The sequence below is a fragment of the Trichechus manatus genome, unplaced genomic scaffold (assembly GCF_000243295.1).
Source record: "Trichechus manatus latirostris isolate Lorelei unplaced genomic scaffold, TriManLat1.0 scaffold00014, whole genome shotgun sequence".
Lineage (NCBI taxonomy): Eukaryota > Metazoa > Chordata > Mammalia > Sirenia > Trichechidae > Trichechus > Trichechus manatus.
The window spans coordinates 1,960,611-1,973,481 of NW_004443950.1; the positions used below are offsets into that span (position 1 = coordinate 1,960,611).

General features: G+C 53.0%; 1 protein-coding gene across 1 annotated transcript; it reads right to left on the reverse strand.

The window, feature by feature from the left end:
- Positions 1-1,473: 1,473 nt before the first annotated feature.
- CES4A (carboxylesterase 4A) lies at positions 1,474-11,643 on the reverse strand. The gene is given in 17 exon segments (XM_023726773.1): positions 1,474-2,377; positions 3,404-3,485; positions 3,679-3,810; positions 4,469-4,539; positions 4,541-4,620; positions 4,976-5,056; positions 5,558-5,698; positions 6,466-6,504; positions 6,599-6,705; positions 6,781-6,889; positions 8,377-8,533; positions 8,842-8,864; positions 8,866-8,972; positions 9,034-9,087; positions 9,090-9,165; positions 9,624-9,693; positions 11,576-11,643. Coding segments are annotated over 17 exon segments (1,536 nt in total). The 3' UTR covers positions 1,474-2,238.
- Between the last annotated feature and the right edge of the window lie 1,228 nt (positions 11,644-12,871).

The following is a 12,871-nucleotide window of genomic DNA, read 5'->3' on the forward strand; positions in this document are numbered from 1 at the left end:
GCTGCTGAGCAGCGGGGGCCTGGGGTCCGGGGGCAGCGGCGCTTCAGGGGCTGCGGGCAGCCTGGGCTTGGCAGAGCAGCCGCACCTCCCGCACTAATTGGCCCTTCCCCAGCCGCCTAGGCCGGTAATTGCTGCACCGGGGGCGGGGGAATGTTGGGGGAGGAGGGGACGCTGCTTCTGCAGCAGAGCCGCCTGTGCCAGCAGCAGACCGCGGGCATAGGTGTACATGTGTCCTCGCGGCACCCTGGGAGAGTCAACCCCGGGCAAAAGCCACAGAAGTGTTCTGGGGCCTTTACCAAGATTCAGTCAGTTCTGAGAGCCGTTCCCTGCTGGCGGGTTTAGGAAAAGACTGGGAAGCTATTGGGGGACCAGGAAGGCAGGGTGAGACAGGCATAATAGGCCCTGATCCTGTTGGGCACCCCGGGAGGAGCTGACAGGAAAAGGGACATCTTCCTAGGCAGATGGGGCAGGTCCTGGGGCTGTGGGAGGCAGGGGGCCAGCCCCCACCATCCACGGCATTCACTGTCAACCTTCCATATACAGGTTCTTAGAGAAGGTTCTAGGGTTTCCTATGATCCTCACATTGGCCTCAGCCTGGCTGAGCCCTGGATCTTGCTCAGCTGTACTCCTGTTCTGAGGGAGGAGGGCCTCTGGGCAGGCTGCTGTTGGAGAAGCTCCCTCCCCCCAGACTTTTTGGGGAGAGCCTGAGGAGGCGGGGAACTGAGCAACCCTCAAACGCAGGCTGGGACCAACCTGGGACCAGACCTTTGTGGACTGTGCTAGCAGGCCACAGGATGAGTACCCGAGGACCCCAGGGCAGGAGGTCTCATGTGAGCACTGGGGTGAACTAGGCCCAGACAAACTTCAGCTCCTGCTGCATTCTGCACAGGCTGTCCCAGGACCACACTTAAGGGAGCTGAGCCCTCAGCCCTCACTCAGGCTCCCACTGATGAGTGACTCTTTGGTCTCCTATCCCCTGAGGGAAGCAGGGATGTTCTTCAAGCTGTGCCTCCCCTGAGAACAGGAATACCACACCGCCTCTGGGGGCTACCCACCTTCAGGGATTTCCCTAGGGCTATGAGTTGAAATTGACACTTGACTAGATGGCAATGGGTTTTTGGTTTTTTTGGATGCAGGGAGAGTGAGACAGGCCTAGAACAGGTTCACCATGCCACCACTAGCTCATGACCACTATAGTTTGAGGCATAAAACCCAATTCCAGTTCACTGGTATTAAAAAATATTTCCACTTTATACTCTCACAGGTAGAATGAATTGTGTACTGGCCACATATAGAGGCATTGCTTTTCTTGTCCTATACTTCAAGTTAAGGCCTAAAAAAACTCCAGCTGTGAAAGCAACATAAATAGATCCTAAATTGTCTGAATCTCATTTAAGTTCTCATGCCTGGAGAAGCTAATGTCAACTCTTCATGTGATACTCAATTTGTAAAATAAATTATGAACCTGGGGGAAAAAAAAAAAAAAGAATAAAGCCAAGTGTTTGGCAGCCTAGGTAGCTTTGCTGCAGCTCTTCTTGACTTAGCTTAACAGGCTCAGCCCAGAAAGAAGCAGGCAGCACCACTCCCTCCCTCCAAGGGCTTAACTCAAGATACCATCCACTTCTCCTAACCATTTTACAGATGGAGAAAGTCACCACATCTTTACTGAGGACCAGTCTGTGTCTAGGCTTTAAGTCCTGGGGGAGATGATAGGGGAGGAGAAGATGCCAAGCTATCAAAGCTCTACTCCATGTCACAGATAATCTACCCAAGGCCTCAAGGCCAATATCAGCAGGCATGAGACTGAGCAGGATGGATGGTAAATGACAAACTGAGTGCAATAATAGGGGCAGTGGCAGTCTGGGTGGGACTTCCCATATGAAGTGGCAGCAAGGAGACCTTGAAGGACAGGATTTGGAGAAGGGAGGGAAGGGGTTGTCCTGAAGCTGGGGTGCTGGGCACAGTGTGACAGGGAAAGGGCCTGGTCCAACCTGACGGAGACAGTGAGGTAGGTGAGCATCATGGGAGGTCAAGCTGGAAAGGAAGGTGCAGCCAAACAAAAGGCTAAGGCTCTGGCTCTGGCCTGGAGTAGGGCACCCCTGCAGGTTCTAGATCAAGGGTGAGTAGGACCCTTGTCCACAGATGTGTCCATGGCTCCCCAAAGCCTGGGTGGTAGGACAAACCCTTGGGCGTCCTCTTGCATAGCCACCCTCAGAATTGCCTTTGCTCCTTGGCTCCTTAATGCTGGTGCAGCCTCATCCAAAAGTCCATCTTCTCTTTAAGCTTTACACCTACACTCATGGTGACAACCAGCTGCAGGTACTTCTCATCCTTCTCACAGGATGGCCAGTAGGACAGGTTCCCACAATTGGGGTTTCTGCTCAGGAGAAAGGAGAGCAGATTATTCATGCTTCTCTTCACCCTACCTCCTTCCCTCCCTCTTCCCTCATTTACTTTCCCATTGAGAGATGGGGTCCAGGAAGGCTTCACAGAGATGATAGTTAGACAGATCTAAATATTTAGATATTTAGACAGATCTTTAAGAGCTAGAAAGCACACGGTGGGGAGGGCTTCCAGGCAGAAAGAACAGAATGTGCAAAGGCTTGGAAACCAAACCTGAAAGACCTGGGCTTTTGGAGGAAGCACAAAGAGTAGGGTTAAGTAAAATCCTGGGGTGCATGAAGCGGATGGAGAGGAGATGACATTGCAAAGATTCTGATGCCAGGCTGAGGGGCTATGACTTTATCCTGGGGGCAGAGGGGAGCTATGAAGAGTTTTAAGCTGGTGAGTGACTTGGCCAGGTGATATTTCAGAAGACCTCTTGAGTGCCATAGGAGAATGGATAGAAAGGAGAGAATGTGGATATGGAAGTCACAAGGCTAGCCAAAGTTCAGCTCAGATGTCACTTCTGCTAGGAAGCCTCCTCTGCCCATCTAGGCTGGGTTAGACCTCTCCTCTATGCTCTCAAAAGGTCGCTATGAGTTGGAATTGACTTGACGGCAACCGGTTTGGTTTTTTTCTATGCTGTCAAAGTGCCTTGCACTCCCCCATTACAGCTCTCATTATGCTAAATTGTAATTTTATGTTCTCATGTGGTGAGCCTCTGGAGGACCGGCTTCATGTCAGCACCATCCTTGAATCCCAGCTCCAGTACTGGGCTGGGCACAAAGACAGCACTGGTGAATGACTGTTGAATGCCTGAGTGAATGAAGAGTGTGGGTCAGGGGACAGAGAGGGACACATTCAGGATCTGGGGACTGATTGGGGAAAGGTGAGAGAGAGGGGGTATCCTGGTTGGGCTGACAATGCAGTACCTGTGGGACATGTCGGGGCAAATATCTGGGGCAGCTGGCCATTGACGGCGTCTAGCACTCAGCAGGAAGACTGCCCAGATGTGTCGGGCCAGACTCATCCAGTGTAGGCAACATTGGCTCAGTATCTCATCATCTGGAGGCTGCCTGCCATCTCCTCATCTGTGGAACGGCCTGAGGGCAGAATGGGGATGTGGCACTTGGGAAAGAGCAGCAGAGGGGGACATCCCACCCTGTTCCTTCTGCCACTGCCTCCGTGGAGAGAATCCCAGATGGGGTGCTGGCCAGCTCCCTGTGGTGAGCCAATGGAGGGGTGGCTCTGCGTACAAAGGTGGGAGGGAGGGGTTGTCAGGCAGAGTTTTAGCACCTTTGGAGAAGGAGCTCCCAAAGAGGAAGTGGATCTCATCTCCATGGTCTGCCCCATCAGTGTGGGGTTTGATAATTATGCCACCAGCACTGTGGTACTCAAACTCGTACAGGTAGACAGGGAGGCCAGCATCTGTGAGTAGAGAAACTGAGGAAGACTGCAGAACAGCCTCGGCCTGGGTTTCCCATCCATCCCACACACTCCACCCACCTGTATCAAGCAGAGGAAAGACTCTGGGCTTCAGAATCAAGGAAGCAGATTTGAATCCTGTTTGCACCACTCATTAGCTATGTGACCTTGGGCAAGTCACTCAACCTCTCTGAGGTACAATTCCTCATCTGAGGTACAATTAGGATGCTAAAGCCTAATTCACAGGATTGTGACAAAAATCACGGAAGCCTTCCTCTTCCCTCTTCTGAACCTCCCTTCCTTGGCCTTGCATTTAAGGCTCTTCAGCATCTGCCCTCTCCAGCCCCACCTTTGAGCTCTTACCCACATGTTCCCCAAACCCCAGTCCGCCTGGGCAGGGCCTCCAAGAGGCCCCTAAACCTGACGTCTCAGTCAGAAACCCTTCCCTGACCACCCTAGGCTCCCTCCTCTGGGCCAGCTGAGGCCCAGCCCCTTCTCTCTCATAGTTGACAGCATGCTGCCACTTCTGTGACATCTTGGGATCCTACACCAGCTCAAAAGTGCAGACAGGGTGGGTGACTCCTCCAAGGACACCCAGTTAGTAAGCAGCACAGTTGGAGAGTGGATGGGGCCAGTGTGACACTCGTGGGACTCCACATACCACGGTGGTAGTGGGTGGCCAGCAGCGTGGGATACACAAAGGTTGTGTCCCCAGCTACGTTCATTATATGGTTTCAGTGTCTTCCAGTTCCAGTTATCCATACCACTCATGTACTCCTCCACTACCAGTGGTGTCTGCCCCTTGGTAATGTTCTGGGTGGGGAAACCACACCCACCAAAAGGCCTGGGGTGCCAGCTTGGCCAGAGGTGGGCACACCAGTGACTTGGACCCAAGCTCAGCCCCCTAAGAGTTTTTGGCCTGGAGGGGATGAGGGGAGCTTCCTGGGAAGGTCTCTCTCTCTGCTGATTCTTACCCTGTGTCTGCAGTGACCCTGAGGGTACCTGGGGCTTTGCCCACCAGCAGCCATATGATCCCATGCCTACCCCCAGGAGCCCCAAGAGAGACCCTTACCCTGACTGAGAGCCTTTTGTGAAGACAGCAGCTACTAGTTAGAAAAGGAGCAGCCCTGTCCAAACACTGAGCACCCCTGAGAGCTGGGCCCCTCACCAACAGGGTGCTGGTACTCCAGAGCAGTCTGGTGATGGTGTCTTTTCTCCTTACGCACTGGCTTAGTGGGATCTTCATGATCTGCCCACAAGACAAGGACCTGGGTGTGGGCCAGGCCTGAACATCAGGAGGGAGTCTTGACAGCTACACTAGGCCCCAAGACTCTTGCCCATCTAAATGTTGAGCTCTCAGAAAGAGCACACAGTCCAGGAAGGCTCACGACCCCTGCCTGCCCTCCTGCTCCTAACCTGTCCATCACTACCATGTGGGCCACAGTGGAAGTTGGGGCTAGGGGATCCTTCCTGAGCTCCGGCATCTACCCTGACCCAGAAGCAGATCCCTGGAGGATGGGTGGCCCATCTAAACTATGATCTGAAGATCTGGGGCCCCAAACCTCCAAGAGGCCACCCTCTACCCTCTATTCCTGGGCAGCTCCTACCACACAGGGACTGCAGGAGACTCCCAAGGCTCCAGCACTTGGGCATCCTCAGTTGTGTCACTGGGATCTGACTTGGTGCCCAGCATTGCCCAAGAGGTACCCTCTGCTGCCCCCCACTGTGCTGGGTACCCCTATTCACTTACATAGGGCAAGAGTCAATTGAACTCCAGGCTGTTGATACCCAGAAGGTAGGGCACAGGTACAATCTGCCCCCAGGCTAGGAGCACCGCAGGGTTGTTTGGGAATACCATACCATCCACCACTGGGCTCAGGAACCTCACAGCCTACAAGCAAGTGGCATGTATTTTCCCAGGGTCCCTGCAGCTGGGGTGCCCAGCCCAGCAGGTTCCCTTCCAGAGGCTGCTCTAGCCATAGGCCCTCTGACTGGGAAAAAGCTGGGGCTGACCTCAGTGACCCCTAAGAGGGCAGGGATGAGAGGGGACCAGCAATAGGCGCAGCCAGGCTACCTGGACTTGGGATGCTCGTCACAAAGTATCCACATAGCTCACTCCCTTACCTCATGCAAATCTTTGCTAAATGTCACCCTCTCAGTGAGGCCTGCCCTGTTCAATCCATTTAAATTCCACCCCAACATGCCCAACCCCCTTACCCTGCTCCATTTGTTGCCATTCACTTATCTTCCGTTATTGTTGTTATTAGTTGCCATTGAGTTGATTCCAACAGAGGAGAACTGTGCTCCATACGGTTTTCAAGGCTGTGACCTTTCAGAAGCAGATCCCCAGGCCTTATTTCCAAGGTGCTTCTCATGGGGTTTGAACCACCAACCTTTCAGTTAGTAAACCTTTCAGCACTTAAGCATTTGTGTCACCCAGGGACTACTTATCATCTTCTAAGAAGGTAAATATTTTATTTATTTTTAAATTTTTATTTCTTTTTTTTTTTTTTAATAGCGTTTACTGTCTCTCCCCACCAGAACATCAGCTCCACTAGGGAAAGGATGTTGACCTGATCTGTTCATCAAGTATCCTGAGTGCCTGGCACACAACAGGTGTTCAATAAATACTTGAATTACAGAATGGGTCCTGCTCACCTCTCGAGGGTCCTGCTGGAAGTTCAGGTGTAAGAATCCCTGTGGGGAAGGGGAGAAGGCCAGAGTTAAAGGAAGTCCCCCACTGTGCTCCTGGGGAAGCGGTTGGGGCTGGCTGCAAGGAAGTTCTACCTACCATCTTCCTGGACACATGCATCTGCTCTGCCCCTTATTGGGCCCTCAGGCAGTTCACCAGGATCTGTGTGCTGTTGTGGCTGTAGCCTGCCAGGTGGGCAACCTTTTCTGGAGAGAAGAAAAGGTGCTCAGGTCTGCCCTCAGCCTGTCCCTCCTTGCTGAGCCCTCGGCGAGGGGAGGCACCCACCTTGGCCACCCTCAGTGGGCCAGGAGTGATGAAGACTCTAAATACCATGATGTTATTCTGGGAAATGGCCTGATAGAAGAGACCCTGAGCTAGGGGTGATACCATCTGCAAGGGTGGTGCACTGGTGAAATGCACAAGTGGGGGCTACTTGGGCCATTTTGGGTACCTCTCTGGCCATGACTAGAAGGCCTACGGGAGCCCAGAGAGAGCAGGCACCTGGGAGGGAGTCAGGAGTCCTGGATTAGAGTCCTAGACTCTGGGCCTCCATGTTCTGGCCTATGCAGTGGGCTTCAGGGGTCCCAGAGGGGATCTGAGGTTATGAGAGGGGATCTGCTGGTGTAGGGAACAGAGCTCCCTTTGCTGCTGGGCTGGAGTAGAGGGTAGGTGGGAGGCATCCCATGGCTCCCATGGCCCAGTTACCTGTGCTGATGGCTCTTAGCCTCTTTCTGCTACCCAAGCCGGGGGTATCCTTACATACCAGCCCCCCATCCTGTCCCTTGAGCACCCCAGACTTCATGTACCCCAAACTTGCTCCAGCCAGTCCCCATCTAGGTAGTGTGCCTTACCCCACACCATTCACCCAGCCCCAGGGGCCTTTCCTATCTCCTCTGCTCTCTTTCTCTTTCTCATCCCCACATCCCAGCTGCCCCAGTCCATTTGGCCTCCTGCACTACTCTGCAACCATCTTATACTCTCCATTCTTCCTGCCTCTATTTTAGAACGTGCCCTCATCATCCGCTCTAGGATATACCTCACTCTCTTCCTCGTGGTCTCCAAGCCTTTGATCCTGCCTCTTTGAAACGCAGTCATGATCAGCAGTCTGAGCCATCTTTCTAAAATGCACATCTGATCATGTCACTTCCCTGCTTAAAATCCTTCCTTGCTCTTCAGTGCACTTTGGATAAAGCTGCTTAACTTCTCTGGGCCTCAGTTTCTTCATTTGTTGAATGAGGACAATACTTACCTCATTGGATTGTTGAGGGAATTAAGTGAATAAATACCTGTAAAAATAGCTTAGAAGAGTGCCTGGCACACAGAAAGTGCTCAAGTGTTTGAGTATTATTATTACTGTGGCCCACAAGGCCCTGTGTGATGTGGTTCCTGCTCACTTCCTAGCCGTGTGTCCCTGATAGGGCTCCTTACATTTACCCACACTCCAGGCTCATTGAATGGTCAGCCATCTTCCAAGTGTAGGGGCAACCCAGGACCGTGACTTCTCAGGGCTGGACTGTGGCCCCAGCTCCGCTCTGGGAGCAGATGGTAAGCTCTGTTCAAGGGATGGGATTCTCGGAGTGAGGGTGGGGGGCCGGCTGAAGTTCCGGGCAATCTTTCTGGCTCACCACGCATTCGCTGAGTGTCCCCAGGCTCAGCAATGCCTTCCCTAGGGCTCAGGTTTCTTATATGCGCTGCCCATGAATCAAGTGGACACCCTTGGCTGTGAGGGGTAGTACCCTTGGCAGGGATGAGGGCAGGTCTATGAGGGGCACGTTCATGTCCATGCAAGTCTGCATATGCGTGTCTGTGCAGTGGAGGCTGCACGCGTGGAAACAGGCGGGCCTGTGTCTATGGATCCGCCCGGGCATCGCACTCACCAATCCTGAGATGCACATGCTTCCAGCGGACTGGCCGAACAGAGTCATGCAATCCCAGTCTCCGCCAAAGACCTCGATATTCTTCTCCTGCACCCAGAACAGAGCCGCCAGCTGGTCCAGCAGCGCCCAGTTCCCACGGGCCTGATTATCGCCCGTGCTGGGCGCGGTGGCTCAAAGTCAGTGTCCCGGGCCCAGACAGTTGGGATCCGGAGGGTTCCTCCTGGGCCTTGCCTTACCCAGCCTCTCAGAGACACAGTCCGGCAACCGCAGTTCCTTCCTTCAAGTTAGGCCCCGCCCCATTGGGTTCGTCCAGAGCCCGCCTTTTCCACCAGGCGTCAGGCCTCGCCTTCGTCTCACCCCGCACGCAGACACGCCCCAGAGGCCACGCCCCTCTCCACCCTGTCGGGGTCACCTCCCAGAGCCGCGGTCAGGGGAGGCCCCGCCCGGGCCCCCGGTCCTGCGCACCTCAAGAAGCCAAGGACGCCAAGCAGTGTATTGCGGCATCACAAACACCACTTGCTTATGGGCCACCAGCCACGAGCCGTTGTACATGGATGCGGAGCCCACAAAGCAGGCGCCTCCCGGGAACCAGACCAATCATCTGGATTGGGAGGGCCAAGGCCTGAGCAGGATGGCGCAGGATTGAAGAGGAAGTACTCATTGGCAGCGGAGCGTCCCCGCGCGCCCGAAGGGGCGCGTACACGTTCAGGTACAATCTTCACTCAAGCGCAGCCACTTTTATTGTTTCTGCGTGTTGAAGTACACAGAAGTGATCTGCCCCCAGGACTCCTAGAGGTACCTGACGGCACGACGTGAATCTGGGCCCTGCGGCGGCGGTGGGGAGCAGGGTTTCCTCCGTGCGCCGCCCTTTCTCCATCAGTGAGGACGCAGCGCCCCTCTCTGGGGCAACTAAAGTGTCGTACACTATTATGTCACACCGCGCTCTCAAGCGCCCCTCCTAGTCTAGGGCACTCTGTGGCCCAACAACACGACCTAGATCCTGATTCTGGGCCAACTTCCTCCCCATTCTATAGATGAGGAAACCAAGATACAGACTGGGGAATAGACCAATGGGAACAGAACCAAAAGCAGAAACTAGGCAGAATCAAGAACCCTGGTGGCATAGTGGTTAAGAACTCGACGGGTAACCAAAAGCGCACATGTCCGTGTTTGTCCCAGGGACCTTTGCTAGCTTTAGGGTCCAGGGATGGGAGGCAGGTTGGCCTTCTCCGAATTCATCCCTCTACCTTGTGCCTTTCCTCTTGGGTCTGCTTAGGGGGAGGTTCCCAGCCCCTGTTGGAGATCTTGCTGATGGTGCTGTCAAGACAGAAACCTGGTGTCCTGGGCACCTCCCTCTGTTTCATACCCCACCTTCTCCTCAGTCTCCATTCTGCCTCCCAAACAGCTCTTGAATATGCCCCCTCCTTTCCATCCCCAAGGCTGCTGCTCTGGCAAGGCCATCACCATCTCTGGCTGGACACTACCCCAGCCTTTTCACAAACCCTCTTCAACTCATCCTCCACACTCTGGCTAGAGGGATTGATATAAAACACAAATTTGACCATGTCACTCCCTTCTTTAAAATCTTCTCTGGCTCCCCACTGCCCTCCGGATAAAGTCCAGATTCCCTCAAACTAACCCTAACCCTTCCCATCTGGTCACCTCCTTCCCAGCCACCCTTTGCTTCAAATAGACATGTCCTGCCCCTTGCCTCCCATCTCCAAGCCCCTGTGCCTTCTGTCCTCTCTGCCAGATGGTCTCTGCTTTGCCCAGCAAACTTCTGCTCGTGTTTAAGGCCTAGCTCAAACGGTGCCCCCTCTGCTGGGCATTGCTCCCTCTCTGCCCCCCAAAGGTCTGTCCACAGTTGACTATAGTACTGGGTTGGAGTTAGATTGGTTGTTTTTCTCCCCCAAGCAACCAGGCATTCCCGAGGGCAAGGACAGAGATAGGTTCCTTTGAGTCCTGGCACCCATCCCAGTGACTTGCACTGTGTGGACATTTGGAGTATTTATGGAGCATGGGCTGTCTGGCCATCTCTCTTTTTCTCTCTGCTGGCCCAGCCCCTAGGATGGCTATTCTTGTAACAGTTGGGGCTGTGCCCATTTGGCTGGGTGCAGGGCTGTGCCCTGTCTGCTTGCTTCTCTGCTCCCTTCTCCTCTTGCCTCAGGCTGTCTTCAGTGTGTATGGACTCTACTTCTGCCTCCTCAACCCTAGAGCATCAGCTGCTGCCTTTTGCTGGTTCTTCCCAACAGCTCTTCAACAGGTCTTGGTCTAAACCTATCCTCCATATGGTGCAGTGAATTACTTAATATGGCCCTTCTAGCCATGCATGGTCTTGTGACTCCCATAAAATGATTGGGTGTGACTATGCAAATAAGGTGCTTGTGGCCCACCAAGGGGATTAAGCAGCCTGCTAATAATGCAAGTAAGGTACGTGGAAACCTTGTGGGGGTGGACCATGCAAATAAGGTATATGGTACCCTAATGAGGGGATTGGTCAGTTTTGCCATCCCACTAGGCTTAAAGGGAGCCAATCCCAGAAGCAGAGAGGGGACCTCACTACCATCAGAAGAAGAGCCAGGAATGGAGCACTTCCTTTGGACCCAGGGTGTCTTCACTGAGAACCTCCTAGACCCAGGAGACAGAGAGAGCTGTCTAACACAGGAGATAGAAGCAGCAGCAAGCACAACTGAGTACATTGGCAGACAAATGGCAGCAGCAGAACCAGGATACTGGCACAGGATGGCTTGGTGGGCTTCCCGGCCCATGGAGCAAAATGGCTACAGTGGGTATGCTGACCGACAGAGTGAGAGAGCTGAGCACCTTATGGCAAGAGGCTTGCTGGTGGAGTAGGGTGTCTCCAGTCACTTGTTGGTGGAGCTAAAAAGCTGTAACACTGGCCTGAGCAGGGCAGAGGCCAGATCAAGAGCCGAGGGGCCAAGGGGCTGAGAGTCAGGAGAGGCCTGCCTGAGGGCATGGCCAAGAAGAAGCTGTCCTGATCTACATCCTGAGTCATTCCTGGTCCTGAATTGTAACCTGTTAACTTCCCTAATAAAACCCATAACTATGAGTGTAGTCTGTGAGTTCTGTGTGGCCATTGCAATGAATTATTGAACCCAGCAAAAGTAGAGAGTGGGAGGGATGGCTGGTGTCAGAATTGGTAAAAAGATTGGAGGGTGGAGGTATCTTTGACCTTTACCTCACAGGAATCATCAGCTTTTTGCTGATGTTGATCTTGAGTCTCTCTCCTCCCCCTTGTGATGCCATTTTTGCATTCCATCCATCTTCTCCAGAAACTACCCTCTCTCTCCCTCTCCCCCTGTAGGCCAAACTTTTCAACAGGTTGTCTTCCCCCGCAACCCCCACCCACCTTCCTCCAGGACCACCAGCAGGCAACTCATCTCTAACTTTACAGCCTGTCTTTGAACTTCTTGTTCGACTTCTTGGCAGTGGCTAATGTGGCTGTCAAGGTGCTGTCTAATAAACCAAACCCAGCATCCCACCAGGAAGGCCAAGAATTGGGGTTGTGAGCAGACGAAATATGTGTTCCCATCCCAGCACTAAAGCCACTCCCGTCAAGGTCACCAGTGACTTCCATTTTGCCAAATCTCCGTTTTCCTACTTGACTTGGCAGCCATCTATCTAGTGGACCTCTCTCCTCTTCTTGAGCAGATTTCCTTCTCTAGGCTTCTGTAACACTCCACTCTCCTGATTTTCCTGCCTCCTCATTAGGGGCTCCTACTCCATTCCCAGGCCTAAGAGTGAGAGTGCCCAGTCTTCAGCCCTACATTCTGTTTTCATTCTGACTGTTCTCTCTCCCGAGTTGTTCTTCTCATCCAGGCCCAGGCCTTCACATCATTGAGATGCTGATGACCAGCTTGCCTCCAGTTCCCCTTTCCCCTAATGAACCTCAGGCTTGGTTATCCAGCCATCTACCCCACATCTCCACGTGGACGTCTATCAGGCATGTCAAATTTAACTTGCCCCAAAACAAACTCTTGCTTTGCCCAAACCTGCTCTTGCCCCAGTCTTGTAAGTTTTGGTAAATGGTGGCCCTATTCCCCTGGCTACTCTGGCCAAAAACTAGGCATTATCCCCGATTCTTCTTCTTTCCTTGTAGCCCACATCCAATTCTCCAGCAAATTCAGTTAACTCTACCTTCAGAATGAATCTGGAGTCTGACCACTTCCACTATAACCACCTGGTCTAAACCACTATCTCTGCAACAGCCTTCCGTCTTCTTGTTCCCCGTTGACTTCATCCTCATAGTCTGTTCTAAGTAATCCATTAATTTTTATTACCCAATACTCCATGTTCCAAACATCCATTGTCTTGATAGTTCACAGCCAGTGTTCCAACAACTGACATTTAGGCTTCTATGCAATGGGCACACAAACCTCTGATCCTCAGGATTCTAATAATGGTGATCCCATATTCTATCCTCTGAACCATGAGGTTCCAAACAACAGTCCCAGAAAGTTTAGAATGCCTAGGG